The sequence below is a fragment of the Lipotes vexillifer genome, unplaced genomic scaffold (assembly GCF_000442215.2).
Source record: "Lipotes vexillifer unplaced genomic scaffold, Lipotes_vexillifer_v1.1 scaffold302, whole genome shotgun sequence".
Lineage (NCBI taxonomy): Eukaryota > Metazoa > Chordata > Mammalia > Artiodactyla > Lipotidae > Lipotes > Lipotes vexillifer.
Window position 1 is genome coordinate 1,468,782 of NW_006798913.1, and position 15,734 is coordinate 1,484,515.

The window sequence follows — 15,734 nt, forward strand, 5'->3', positions numbered from 1 at the left end:
AGCTCCTATAAAACCTTATTTACAAAACCAGGCAGTCGACTGGCTGATTCCTGTTTTAGCCCCTAAATCATCTTACACAAGGAAATGCAAACTATCCTTTAAATGAGAGAACAAATTTTTTTTTTTTAATACTCAGTGGTAGGAGGGATGAAGTGAAAGAGGGAGAAATTTTTAAAAAACATACAGATACAGTCAGGAAGGGATTAGGTTACCTTCTGTGGATCTGAATTCTTCTCCCATTGAAGTACTCTTCATACCCAGGTTATCATCACTGTCACATTCTGTAAGGAAGAATCAATAAATTCAAATGTACTTCTGAAAAAGTTATTGTGCCATAATTTATGTATTCTAAGACAATGTGACTTTCAATGACTTCTCCCATACCCAAGCTTACTAATTACAATCCATTAGTATTACACAACTTTCCTTAGAGATCTGTGTGTTTTTTAATGCTTACCAAATATTATTTAAATTGAGAAAAAAAATAAAAATGAATGAAACAGGCAATTTGATTTTGGCTCCATATTTTAAAAATTATTTGAAAAAGTTCTTTTTGCATGTTGAGGAAATATAAAATCCTAGTATATTTTAAAAAACTGTAAATTTTAAAAAGCTAGTATGTTTATTTGGATCTAGCAAATAAACTCCAAAGTTTCATTTGCATGAAATCATCTTTAAAAGATTTTTAAGGATGACAGATAAAATACTCCTGTATTTTGAAAATCATATGCATTCATCTCTATAGAGACCATAGATTTATATTAACAGTGTCTCTGCATGGCACAAACTCACTTGATGCCTTATATGCCTACTGAGAGACCTAAGGCTTTAAAATAATGACATGATTGACCGGATATTACAAAAGTCACTTAAAATATGAACGTGGTACCATCAGGGACCCAGTATTTGGCTTTCCACCTTAACTACCTTTAAATCAATTTCTATCAGAGTGACTGAATCAGGGTTTAAATAACCCTGATTGTGTATTCAATACAAATCACATGGATATATTTGCTTCTGTGAAAATATATAAAAACTTAAAATATACATTTAAAAATTTATCAATATATCATTGTTTATAAATAAAACCCACTATATTTCTCTTATATTCCTTTGCTGCAAAAATTTATTACGAGTCACCTTTTGCTATTCCAGCAAAAAAACTATTGCTTTTTCTACAATATGTTATATACACCTACTACTTCAAATATTTCAAGCTGTGTTTTAGTGAAATAAAACATTACATTTACAATTTGAAGAACAAAAACTTTAGTCTTAAAACATTAGGAACAAAGAGAAAATACCCAAGGTTTCTTTTATTACAATTCAAAGTCAAGGCCAGTCAAAAGCAGCATGTGGTAACTGGCCTAAACAATTCATCATGGCAACCAAGACCTAAGGCAAAACTGCAGGTTTGAATCACAAGGTTTAGCTTGACACTAGGCTGTAAAAATTTTTAAAGGTTCCATTTGCCTCAATCAGCCCCATCTGTAGAACAGAGAAAATCATGAATTTTTTTCCCTATTTTTCAGTACCTTGCACAGAATTAACTGTATCATATAGATTTTTAGGATGGTGCCCAAAGCAACAACCTATATAGTCTCATCAACAGGCTAAGCAAGCAGGCAGATAGATGCTTAGAATTAGGTTCAACAACTGTTTCACATAGGGCATGCCACTGCTTCAATCACCTACACTTTCACAGCACGGGTGAATTAGTATGTTCAATTTTTAAGATGGCTTTAAAAACCTGTATAATTGGTACCAACCATACTTAATGCCTTCATCCCATTCATTCCAAAATGAAGACACAAACCAAACAGACATAACAAAGTCCCAGGGCCATAAACCAGACAGCCCAAGGACAGTGTTCAGATTCAACAAAAATCATGTCAAAGCACAGTAAAGTCTGTTTTCAATTTAAATTCACTAATTCATAACAGCCTTTGCTCAAGTCCCTCCTCGCATTACCTAAGAAAAAATATTCTAGGAAAGTTCAAACTTTACATAAAACTGGAAGGAAGATGTTTAATTACCGAAGAACTATAAACAACTGAATACGCAAAACTGTGTTTTTAAAAACTGTGTTTACATAAAGCAAACAACGTTCTTGAACTAACCTACAAGATACAGGCAAGTTCTATTACATAAACAGATCTTTAAGAGCCCAGAGAATTTTTTTATATAAGCAATGGCGGTGACCAATGAAATAGGAGAAAACAGCAACTCAGAAATTCAGTCATCAAGAATGTGGTTGAAGTAGGTCCAATAACACAACACTCTGGAAAGTAAAAGCAAACAAACAAACAAAACCTTAAAATGTATGGTCAAGACAGTAAAAACAAGTAGCATAGTTATTTTATTTTACAAAGAGCATACTACAAGCCAGGAGCAACGTCACAGGGTAAATAAAAATGGTGCTAGCGTGGTCCCTTTAACTCAGCCTGCCCTCACACTGAGACTGCATTTCTACAGTCTGAAGAAAAGAAAATGGGGCTTCTTGGTTTACTTACAAGACAAAAGATCCCAGGGAATTTACAATGATAAGTTGGCTATGCTTGACACATAATCAGCTTACTTTTTAAAGTACCAGAACCCACAATCAAATCTTTTTACCTTCTAGGAAAAAGAAAAAAAAAAAAAGCATCTTCCTAAATGTATTTTCATCTACACACACTCTGCACTGTCGTTAGACTTCAACAGAGCGTCTCATCTTCATTCCTCAAGGACATGGTAAGAGCGAACAATGCACAATGGATTCTCTACATAATAAAATCAGGGCTTTGTGTCAGTGAAAGCCTCAGCCTTCACAGCTGATGGCTGTGTGGCCTCAGGCAGCTATTTTAACCTTCCTGGGTCTCTGCTCCCTCATCTATGAAAGGGGGCGATCTAATACATCCTAACTGACAGCGTTGAAAAGAGGATTAAACAACACGCAGAAGTTCTTTGAACATGTTTAAACATCTTCAAACACTACAAATCCAAAAGGCAGCTAGCATGGTGGCTGGCACACAGTAGGTCCTTAATAAAGGTTAGTTCCTTTTACTTCTTTAAAACATTGAAATGACAAGTGATATCTGCATCTTTGAAACATGAGGCTTGAGTTAGAATGAACACATATTTGTGAATAAAGTGTGAAAAGCATAAAAGAAGAAAAAGTCTACCTGGCTCCTCTGACTAGGATCACTAGAAAGGATCCATGTATCTTGGTAAATTTTTAAAAAGTGAAAATGAGTACAATATAAAATAGAACTGATGAAGGATAAGGGGCCCAAAGGTGTCAATTCAGGACAGATTAGTATTTTTACACATCTCTACAGGGATTTACACATATATCATAGCTGTAATCAAAACGTTGGTGCTGGAACCTTGATGCATGAAGGAGAGTGAGTTTAAAGGGCAAAACCCATGACACATTCAAATCTCAAACTTAGTATAAAGGCTCACCTTGCTAGAGAGGGTAACTGATTTAACCCAAGTCAGAGATCTAAGTAGCAGCAGTAGCACTACTTACCTGTCCTCTCCCTACCAAGCAAAGATATAATAAGACCTTATGACCAAATGACTGACATTCATACATGGAGCCAGCAACTTCCCAATACCTCTATTTCTACTGAAATAAGTATCTCCTGAAAAAACTTTCAATTAACTGAAAAACTGGCAAAAAAAGAAAGTATAAGATACCATATGATCATTGATTCTGAAAACATTATTCAACAGATTCTTCCTGTTTACACAGGAGTAATAAAACCACTTTATGGTCCTAATAATGGAAAATTTCTGAAAAGTTATAAAGAAATAAGAGGTTCAAGCTTATATCATTTGTCTATGCTATGGCAGAGATTTTAAAAACGTGAAAAATCATCACAATGCTTATAAAACATGAGAGAACTTCTCACTGTGTTACTTGTAAGAGAGTTTGTGGGGTGGCTCGTTGGTAACTAGGAGCCTTGAAACGACAGATCCCCGAAGCTGTATGTGATATTGTATGTACAGTAAGTCCCCTACATACAAACAAGTTCCGTTCCAAGAGCGCGTTCGTAAGTCCAACAAAATTAGCCTAGGTACCCAACTAACACAATCAGCTATATAATACTGTACTGTAATAGGTTTATAATACTTTTCACACAAATAATACATAAACAACAAACACAAAAAATAAAGAAAGCATTTTTAATCTTACAATACAGTACCTTGAAAAGTACAGTAGTACCAGCTACATCACCGCTGCTTTTACGCTTGCTTCTGGACATCCTGGGCTTGAAATAAAGATACTGTACTACTGTACTCTATATAGTAATGTACAGTACACAAAAACACAACCACTTATAGAGGATGCACACACGTGACAAGGTACGCCAGACACGTGAACTAACTTATGTGATTGGACATGCGAACGCACGTTTGTATTTTTGAAAGTTTGCAACTTGAAGGTTCGTATGTAGGGGACTTACTGTAAATGTCCATTTGGGGGAAAGAGGTTTGGAAAGCTTTTTTCAGATTCCCAAAAAGGTCCATCGACGCCTACCCCCAAACCACACTGCCTTAAAATAATTGGTTGTCAGATCTGAAGATACGACACTGGGTTAAGCTAGATGAAAGGAGTGACCCTGGCATTCTTGTGGTAACCAAAACTACACTACAGGCCCAACACGAACTGCAGTATCTGTGGACACTGAGAGATGTTTCTCAGTCCCAATACATATTAAATATCATTTCTTAACAAAGACTGTTACTCTACTATTCAGAAAGCCATTAGGAAAGGTGAAGGAATAAAGTTACCCAAGAAAGTCACTGTTCTTTGATTTTTCTTATTATAAAATTTATTAGCAGGCAGTTTGATGCCTTTCAGTCTTCCATGAAGAAAAAAATTTGTCTTGAACTGAATCTGAACATACTGTGATTCAGCATAATATTTTTTTAAATTTTAGAGTTACAAAAGCATCTTTAAACCCAGACCTAAATAAAATATGTGACTTAAAGACTACACTTCTTTGGCCACTTGATTTTAATAATTTTCTTTACTTTTAAAATGTAGTGGCTATAGCACATGAAAAGATGCTCTACGTCACTAACCATTAGGGAAATGGAAATCAAAAACAAAATGAGATACCACTTCACACCCATTAGGATGGCTACTATAAAAACAAACAAAAATCAGAAGATAACAATTGTTGGCAAGGATGCAGAGAAAATGGAACCCTTATGCACTACTGGTGAGAATATAAAATGGTACAGTCCATGTGGAAAATTAGTATAGAGATTTCTCAAAAAATTAGAAAAAGGACTTCCTTGGTGGCGCAGTGGTTAAGAATCCACCTGCCAATGCAGGGAACACGGGTTTGAGCCCTGGTCTGGGAAGATCCCACATGCTGTGGAGCAACTAAGCCCATGCACCACAACTACTGAGCCTGCGCTCTAGAGCCCACAAGCCACAACTACTGAGCCTGCGTGCCACAACTACTGAAGCCTGCGCGCCTAGAGCCCATGCGCCGCAGCAAGAAAAGCCACCACAATGAGAAGCCCGTGCACCGCAACAAAGAGTAGCCCCCACTCACCGCAATTAGAAAAAGCCCTTGAGCAGCAACGAAGACCGACACAGCCATAAATGAATGAATGAATGAATAAATTAGAAATAGAATTACCATATGATCCAGCAATTCCACTTCTGGGTATGTACTCATAAGAACTGAAAGGAGGATCTCGAAGAGATGTCTGTACCCCCATGTTCACAACAGCATAATAGCTGAAGCATGGACGCAACCCAAGTGTCCATCAATGGATAAACGGATAAGCAAAAGGGGGTATATACATACAATGGACTATTATTCAGCCTTAAAAAGGAAGGACATTTTGACATAGGCTACAACATGGGTGAAACCTGAGGACATTTTGCTCAGTGAAATAAGCCAGTCACAAAAATACAAAGGCTGCATGATTTCACTTACACGACATACTTAGAGCAGTCAAATTTATAGACAGGAAACAGAATGGTGGCTGCCAGGAGCTGGGGAAAGGGGAGTGTGTTGTTGTTTAATGGGTATGGAGTTTCAGTTTTGCAAGATGCAAAGAGTTCTGGGGATGGATGGCGGTGATGGCTGCACAACAATGTAAATGCAGTTAATACCACTCAACTGGAGACTTCAAAATGGTTAAGATGGTAAATCTTATGTATATTTTACTACAATGAAAAAAATGGAAAGAAAAACAAAAAATATATAGTGGCTAGGAACCATATTTCCTTTTTACAGTAGTAATAATTAATAATAGCTGCTATTTACTGAGCATCTATGCTCTTTCCTATGCTATGCTAGACACTATACGTATCACTAATTCTTACAACCTTATAGATATGAAAAGTGAGACTCAGAAAAAGTTGAGTAACTTGCCTGAAATCGCACAGCTAAGAAGCAGAAGTCAGTATTCGAATCAAAGACCATGCCCTTCTTTATGCACTGCATGGTCTCTGTATTTCACAAAAATTCAGAATAAAGTATACATGTGTCCCCAAAGAGCAGTAAGTTCAAATGAGCACTGATTACAAATGAATGATTAAAAATACCTAGAGAATTCTATATTCTGACATAGAGAGTGGTTTATGACACTGATGAGTGAAAAAGGAAATTAAAGTATATGTCAAAAAAAAAAAAAAGGCTAGAGCATAAGAGACATTCAGAAAAGAACATCGGTATCTAATAATAACCTATACTTTACCTCCAACCCTAATATACCCATGCAGACCTACTCATATGTAGCTCTCGTTCCAAATAAAGTTGAAAAAAGGCAAATCCATTACAGGTCTCATGTTCTAAATTACAAAAGAAATGCTCCCCACAGCAGCAGCACACGAGGAAGAAAAGGGGGTGGGCCTAGGTAGCAAAGGTAAAAATTTAAATATTTTTCAAGATATTAAGTAGATGTTGTTAAGGATTGGGGAAGGGATGGTAAAAGAATGGGAGAAAGAGAGATTAAAAAAAGCCACAGACACACAGGGCACTCCATTCAATACTCTGTAATGACCTATATGGGAACAGAATTTTAAAAAGAGTGAATAGGGACTTCCCCGGTGGTCCAATGGTAAAGAATCTGCCTTCCAATGTGGGGGACGCAGGTTCAATCCCTGGTCAGGGAACTAAGATCCTACATGTCGTGGGGCAACTAAGCCCACGCACCACAACTACTGAGCTTGCGCACCTCAACGAGAGAGCCCACGTGCACAAACTACAGAGCCCACGCGCCCTGGAGCCCATGGGCCACAACTAGAGAGAGAAAACCCGCACACCACAACTAGAGAGAAGCCCACACACCGCAACTAGAGAACTAGAGAGAAGCCTGTATGCTGCAATGAAGATCCCACATGTCGCAACTAAGACCCCACACAGCCAAATAAATAAATATTTTAAAAATAATATATAAATAAAAGAGTGGATATATGTATATGTATAACTGACTTACTTTGTTGTACAGCAGAAACTAACACATTATAAATCAACTATACTCCAATATAAAAATTAATTAAAAATTTTAAGAAAAGGAAGAAAAGAAAAGAAAAAAACCCGCCACAGACAGAAAAAGCAAGTGAATGAAAACAGAAACCACAGAATAGGAAGACAAAATTCAGTACTAAATCATGACATAAATATGCAAAACAGAGCTGATTTTCTTTCAAGAGCGCAATTGTGCCAGTAGCTTAATGGTTCCTAACTTTGCAAAGTGAATTGAGCCAACGCAATGAGTGGTTAGAGCAAAGTTCTTCAGAATAGATCTTCAATCAAAATGTGGCTCTATATATGTAGAAAGAAGAAAACAGCTAGGAGGAGAGCACACTTGGACAATTTAAAGGCATATAATAAAAATTCCAAAAAGCAGTCAGTTTTTCATTGAGGTCATTCATCAATACCTTCAAACCATATTCATGGCTGCAAATTATTAGGATATTTAAAAATTACTCTTTTATTCTCTCCTACCCACATTTCAGAAATTACAAAAACCAAAACCAAAACCAAAACCCATCTGGATCCCTAGAATTACATCCTTTCTTAAATACTAGTTAGTGAAATTGGACATCAGCATGCCCTTTCATTGAACAATCTCAGAAAGGCAGAGAAGAGTGTAGGACAGGGGATGCCTAGCCCTTCAAGGCAATAAAGATCTCTCAGGGCATCGTTTTGTCACTGTCAACCTCTTAAATTTTTATTTTTTAATTTTTTGGTATTGCCATATTAGCATTTATTGCTTTCTGATTTCTCCTATAAGCACTTTGCTTTCTGAAAAACTGAAGATAAATTTAGAATTTTAGAAATGAAATGAAGATCTGGATTCTGAGCTTTGCAAAACTATACTAGCATATTTCAAACCATAAGTATATATTTTAAATATATGAATATAAATTTTATTCATTAGATTAAAAATGGGCTCTAAAATATTATGAATTCATTCTCCTTCTAATACACTCAAAGTGAAAGTGAGATAAGAGAAAAAATACAATAGCAGCATGAGCGCGTGGCGGTTTAGTGAGCAGGCAGCAGGGCACTAGTGGAGAGCAGTTTATTGGTTTCTCATCAATAAGTGAAGTGAAGTCTCTTCCTCTTGGGCAGTTGGCACTGTGGCTACAGCTGCATACCTTTGGTCGTATCAGATATGCTATTTAACAAGGCACACATCATATCTCCCTCTAAGTGGTGAGGGTTGAGTATATGTGCTGGCCTCTGAGTCTTCTTAAATTGATTCTCTAGCTCCAGAAAACCTTGATCTCCTGAGAGGATGGTGAAAGGAATCTGCTTGGGCAGTTGTTCATCCAGACGGCCAGCCTAAGTTGGAAAAAATGGCACAAGTTGATAAAGATCAGCATCTGAGCTTCCAGTCAAGTTACAGCTATTTCAGAATGAACACATACCTAGAAACGTGTATTTAGGTTGTTCCCTTGCTCCCACCAAAGTATGATATAAAGATCTCGTTCATAAATGAAATATACCATATTTAATCAAATATAAAATGCTGTCAATTATAAGATAAGCTCTTTTATATGCCACTAAGAAAGAAAGAAAAAAAAAGCCAAAAAGAATATAACAGGAGGCCCCCACATAAAGGTGGAACACTAACAGGGCTACACGCTCAACCTGAGGGTAAATAAAAAATGAATCTGCCATAGAGAAAAGGTAAGTAATTTGCATAACTCAATCCTAGAACTGGCTAGATGGAAAAAGAAACTATCTGTGGTTTAAAACATAAGCAGCAGTCAACAAGTTTGCAGAGTATCAGTGTGACACAGAAACCCTTAAGCAGAGAATTTAATTTAAACTGGGTCTCAGGTGGGTTGTTTCTCCAGGTGACTAGCAGAGACAGAAGCAAATACAAATTCCATCTGGGTCAACAGTGACTGCTATGGTGCCCCCCCATTTCAGAGATGTTAAAATGTGAAAGTGCCTCATGCATCAAAGAGTGTCATCTCCTGATAATTTATTCTAGAAATAGCTGAGGGTCCACTATGAGTAGCTGAGAGTCTGTTGGAACTGGGGATGAAGCAGTAAACACATGCTATGGGTTCCTGCCCTCAACACTCATAAGTAGAACCTGATGCAAAAGGTTTTATACAAAAAGCACAACACTGAAAAGGAATCTACAGTGTCATTATGATTCAAGAGGGGAAAAAATCCAAATGGATCCTAGCTTCACGTTTGATTTTGAATAAAACAATGACTCACATGCATACATATGGCAAAATCAGCAGCATCTTTTCTTTTACTACAGCGAGGGTGAAGGAAGAAGCACCCAATCCTGTTTAGGTAATTATAGATCTTACAGTTGACGGGAGGCTTCCAGTTGGTATTTCCTCCTATTATTTTTAGAAAAGGCATAAATGATGAGTCAAACAAGAGAAAAAGAACAGAACACTAGATACAACTGAAAACTCTATAAGGAAAAACAAATACTAGAAAAAAATGTTTCTATAGGAAAAGTACCAGATTAGAAGGCAGAACAAGGCAGTTCTCGTGCAGGTAACACCAGGTTGTTGCTTAAATCTTGGGGAAGTAGACCGACTTCCCCAAATCTGCCTATTAATCTGAAAACTCACAGGGATGTTAAGCAGAATCAAACGTAATGTGTATGAAAATTCTTTGACTGCTGTTGTTCTATATGAATGTACGCATTAGTGGTTTTTTACAAATATGTCAAGGCTGCTCAGTGAATAAAAATGATGTGCAATCAGGAAAGCTGGACTTACTAAGAGGTTGTACTGACTACCTTATCCAGGTCAGCATGTTTCTATCTTAAATCCTAATCGTCTTCTTTATATGCTGCTTGCTGTCAAACATGGCATGCATACCTTGTTTCACTGCACTTTGCTTTACTGAGCTTTGCAGATACTGTGTTTTTTACAAATTGAAGGTTGGTGGCAACCTTGCATTGAGGGAGCTCATCGATGTCATTTTTCCAACAGCATTTGTTAACTCTGTGTCACATTTTGTTAATATTCGCAATATTTCAAACTTTTCCATCATTATTTTATTTGTTATGGTGATCTTTGATGTTACTATTGTAATTGTTTGGGGGTGCCATGAACCATGTCCATACAAGAAGGCAAACTTAACTGATAAATGTTGTGTGTGTTCTGACTGCCACACCGACTGGCCCTTCCCCCGTCTTTCTCCCTTCCCTTCCCGCCTCCCTTTTCCCCGAGACACAATATTGAAATTAGGCCAATTAATAACCCTACAATGGCCTCTAAATGTCCAAGTGAAAGGAAGAGTCTCACTTTTTTAAAATCAAAAGCTAGCAATGATTAAGCTTAGTGAGGAAGGCATGTCAAAAGCCAAGACAGGCTGAAAGCTAGGCCTCTTGCACCACAAAGTTACCCAAGCTGTGAATGCAAAGGAAAAGTTCTTGAAGGAAATTAAAAGTGCTACTGCAGTGAACAAATGAATGATAAGAAAGTGAAACATTATTGCTGATATGGGGAAAGTCTGAGTCTCTGCATAGAAAATCAAATGACCACAATATTCCCTTAAGCCAAAACCCAATCCAGAGCCTAGCCCTAACTGCCTTCAATTCTATGAAGACTGAGAGAGGTGACGAAGCTGCAGAAGCAAAGTCTGAAGCTAGCAGAGGTTGGTTCATGAGGTTTAAGGAAAGAAGCCGTCCCCATAACATTAAAGTGTAAGGTGAACCAGCAAGTGCTGATGTAGAAGCTGCAGCAAGTTATCCAGAAGATAAGTCCTAAGATAATTCATGAAGGTGGCTGCACTAAACAAAAGATTTTCAGTGTAGGCAAAACAGCCTTCTATTGGAAGAAGATGACATCTAGCAGTTTCACAGATAGAGAGAAGTCAATGCCTGGCTTCAATGTTTCAAAGGACAGGCTGACTCTCTTGTTAGGGGCTAATGCAGCTGGTGACTTTAACTTGAATCCAATGCTCGTTTACCATTCTGAAAATCCTAGGGCCCTTAAGAATTAAGCTAGGACTTCCCTGGTGGTGCAGTGGTTAAGAATCCGCCTACCAATGCAGGGGACACGGGTTCAATCCCTGGTCCGGAAGATCCCACAAGCTGCGGAGCAACTAAGCCCGTGAGCCACAACTGTTGAGCCTGTGCTCTAGAGCCCGCGAGCCACAACTATTGAGCCCTCATGCCACAACTACTGAAGCCCGTGCGCCTAGAGCCCGTGTTCTGCAACAAGAGAAGCCACTGTAATGCGAAGCCCATGCACTGCAACGAAGAGTACCCCTGCTCACCACAACTAGAGAAAGCCTGCACGCAGCAACAAAGACCCAATGCAGCCAAAAATAAACAAATAAATAAATAAATTTACTTTTAAAAAAAAGAAAGAAAAAGAATTAAGCTAAATTGACCCTGCTTATGCTCTATAAATGGAAAAACAAAGCCTGGATGACAGCACACCTGTTTATAATACGGTTTCTTGAATATTTTAAGCCCACTTTTGAGACCTACTGCTCAGAAGAATCCTTTCAAAATATTACTGCTCATTGACAATGCACCTGGTCACCCAAGAGCTCTGATGCAGATGTACAATGAGATTCATTTTGTTTTTATGTCTCCTAATGCAATATTCATTCTCTAGCCCATGGATCAAGGAGCAATTTTGACTTTGAAGTCTTATTATTTAAGAAATAAATTTCGTAAGGCTACAGCTGCCATAGGTAGTGATTCCTCTGATGGATCTGGGCAAAGTAAATTGAAAACCTTCTAGAAAGGATTCACCATTCTAGGTACCATGAAGGACATTCATGATTGGGAAGATGTGAAGAAAGCAAAATATCAGCATGCATGGGAGTTTGGAAGAAGTTGATTCCAACCCTCATGGATGACTTTGAGGGGTTCAAGAATTCAGTAGACAAAGGAACTGCAAATGTGGTGGAAACAGCAAGAGAACTAGAATTAGAACTGGAGTCTGAAGATGTGACTGAATTGCTGCAATCTCAGGATAACACTTGAATGGATGAGGAGTTGCTTCTTATGGATGAGCCAAAAGAAAGTGGTTTCTTGAGAAGGAACGCACTCCTGGTGAACATGCTGTGAAGACTGTTGAAATGACAACAAAGGATTTAGAATATTACATAAGCTTAGCTGATAACACAGGAGCAGGGTTTGAGAAGACTGACTCCAATTCTGAAAGAAGTTCTACTGTGGGTAAAATGCTATCAAACACCACTGCATGCTACAGAGAAATCGTTCATGAAAGGAAGAGTCAACCAATGCAACACACTTCATTGTTGTCTTATTTTAAGAAACTGCCGCAGCCACCCCAGCCTTCAACAACCCCCAGCCTGATCAGTCAGCAGCTATCAGCATGGAGGCAAGACCCTCGCCTAGCAGAAAGATTACGACTCACTGAAGGCTCAGGTGATGGTTAGCATTTTTTTAGCAATAAGGTTTTTTTTTTGGCTGCGTTGGGTTTTCGTTGCTGCCTGCAGGCTTTCTCTGGCTGTGGTGAGCAGGGGCTACTCTTTGTTGCAGTGTGCGGGCTTCTCATTGCAGTGGCTTCTCTTGTTGCGGAGCATGAGCTCTAGGCACAGACTTCAGTAGTTGTGGCACTCGGGCTCAACAGTTGTGGCTCGCGGGCTCAACAGTTGTGGCTCGCGGGCTCTAGAGTGTAGGCTGAGTAGTTGTGGCACGTGGGCTTAATTGCTCCACGGCATATGGGATCTTCCTGGACCAGGGCTCAAACCCATGTTCCCTGCATTGGCAGGTGGATTCTTAACCACTGTGCCACCAGGCAAGTCCCAAGGTATGTTTTAATTAAGACTTCTTTTAGACATAATGTTGTTGCTCACTTAATAGACCACAGTATAGTATAAACATAACATTTATATGCACTGGGAAACCAAAAAATTCATGTGACTTGCAGTGGTCTAGAACTGAACCAGCAGAATCTCCTAGGGATGCCTGTACATCAGAGGCTCACTGTACTAAGCCTCAGTTAATCAAAGAGGAATCTCTCTCCCAGGTTTGGTCAATGGTCTATCAAGAGATTTAGACTACAGCCATACCACCCTGAATGCACCCGATCTCATCTGATCTCGGAAGCTAAGCAGGGCTGGGCCTGGTTAGTACTTGGAAGGGAGATTTATGTGAAGATGCACATTTATGAACAGTAAGGCTGAAGTGAAGAGGCAGTTATGTTGAAAACACACTAGTCCTGTAGTCATGAGGCCCAAGTTTGAAAGCTAACTCTACTATTTATTATTTTTGTACTTTGTGAAAAGTAAACTTCTCAGCCTTCTTCCTTATATTTTAAAGGGTGAAAATTATAACAATCAGTAAGCATGCATTAGTACCAAGTACAGTATCTGGCGCATTGTAGGTATTGAATAAAGGCTCCTTCAATCTGTATCTAAAGATCCACAAACTGTGGGTCACCAGGTAGAGTGAATATTTACCACAGAGAAATGTAAAGAGAAAAATATTCTAGCAGAGTAATTATAATGCAAAGTGACTAAATTCCAATTATGTTCCTATCTTCTATTCAGGAAGGTTCAAAAGGAGTCCTTTTAAAGCAAATCACATTCTAAGGGGGAAAAAAAGGGAGGCTGTCTCAAATGTGTTCCTTATTAACCATACCTTGAAAGCCCCAAATAAATGTTCCTTGGTTAAGATTCCCTGGTAGATGACCAAAAAAGTTGGACCAGTTATCAAAGTCTACAAAGACTATGTGAGTCATGGTTCGCAGGTAATCCAAGTCTGGGAGCTCAACAACCTCTTCATCTGAGAAGAGAGAAACATCAACATGAATTTGACAACTTTTTAATTTGTCAACTTAATATTAACCTTGCATGTTATTTACTTCTATCTAAACCATGTTGTGAAATCCAAACCTGTATATGACACAATATATTTATATCAGATAAGAAATATTTTGAATATTTCAGAAATAATTATCCTTTCGACAAATATGTACCATTGATCCTGGCTTTCTTTAAAAGTCACTTATAAAAGAAAGTTTTTAAAAAATTAGTACACTGGAAGATATGGAAGACCAAGTTTTAAGGTTAAATAACTAAAAACTTGCACCATCCATCAAAATAAACTTTCAGGGTTACTTGCTAAGAACTTTCTCGCCGCCAGGAGTTTGTTCTTTTCCTAATGTAGACTGACTCATCAGCAGCCCTCTGGCTCTGTGCTCACACTCCCGAGAGCAGACACGAGACAGCCCACAAGAGGCTCCTGTGGCTCGTGCAGAACAGGGCCCGGTGCTCCTCCCACCAAGGACACCTCTTCCTCAGTCAACTCAGGGCCTCTCACCTCCCACCATCTGCAGCTCTTGTTCTCCCTCCTCTTCCCTTCTTTCATACCTTTCACTTTGACAGGGCCTTACAGTTTCGAGTGGTAGCAATGCAAGCCTTAAATGTTTATACTATTTTTAAAATGGATAGCTTCTACTCCACCTACTGGAGACTCCCTCAGAAAAAGACTGCTATCTTCCCATTTCCAAACCACCCATCTTCTTATCTATCTTCTTAAAATACTAATAGATACAATAATGACCTCCTATCAGACACAGACCAACAAAAATCCCCCAAAAGCAATCACAAGAGCAAAAGGAAAACAACAGAACATAAAATAGTGTGACCACGGTTTCACTGTTTTGACATCGAGTTGAATGGATCAATAGTATGTTATTTAATCATTTCTCACATAAAACATGCCGTGACTAAAGGCAATGTTGAGATCTACATGTGCTACAGAGCAAGCCTATAAAAACTCAGTAATTCATAAACATACTTTATGAACCAAAATACTCACATATTTCATTTTTTCCACTCGACACTGTATAACTTATGAAGAGTTAATCTTTAAAAGAATATACTTAAAATTATACTCTAAAGAAAACAATTTACTTCTAAACAAAATGAAAACACTGCACTCTCCTAGACTTCCTTAATCTTATCATAGAAGAAGGGAAGCCTAGAGTAAGCACAGACAAGGGATCCATACCTCAGTTTTCTGCCTGGTTTCTTGCTACCACTTAACAACTCAACTTCTAATTGCTATTTTAACTCTAAGTAAAAGCTTTCCTTCCGAAGACGGTAACAAAAATATACAAATTCTCAAGTGACCTTTAAAACTTCTCATACTTATAGAATAAGGTCAAAATAGAAATAAAAAGAATTCACCTGATTTATCTTTTTATTGAACTTAAATCTAAAAGACAATAACGTGCAGGATAACTTTCAAATCTGACTTTCAGAAGGACCATCTATTTCCCTCATCTTTCA

General features: G+C 38.1%; 1 protein-coding gene across 1 annotated transcript in view; it reads right to left on the reverse strand.

The window, feature by feature from the left end:
- The window catches only part of ZNF451 (zinc finger protein 451), an 85,194-nt gene that overhangs the window by 14,468 nt on the left and 54,992 nt on the right, over nucleotides 1–15,734 (reverse strand). The window contains exons 11-14 of the mRNA XM_007471186.1: nucleotides 14,080–14,223; nucleotides 9,705–9,835; nucleotides 8,624–8,810; nucleotides 213–281 (exon numbers count right to left, since the gene is read on the reverse strand). Coding sequence (XP_007471248.1) covers nucleotides 213–281; nucleotides 8,624–8,810; nucleotides 9,705–9,835; nucleotides 14,080–14,223 — 531 coding nt within the window. The remainder of the gene's footprint in view (nucleotides 1–212; nucleotides 282–8,623; nucleotides 8,811–9,704; nucleotides 9,836–14,079; nucleotides 14,224–15,734) is intronic.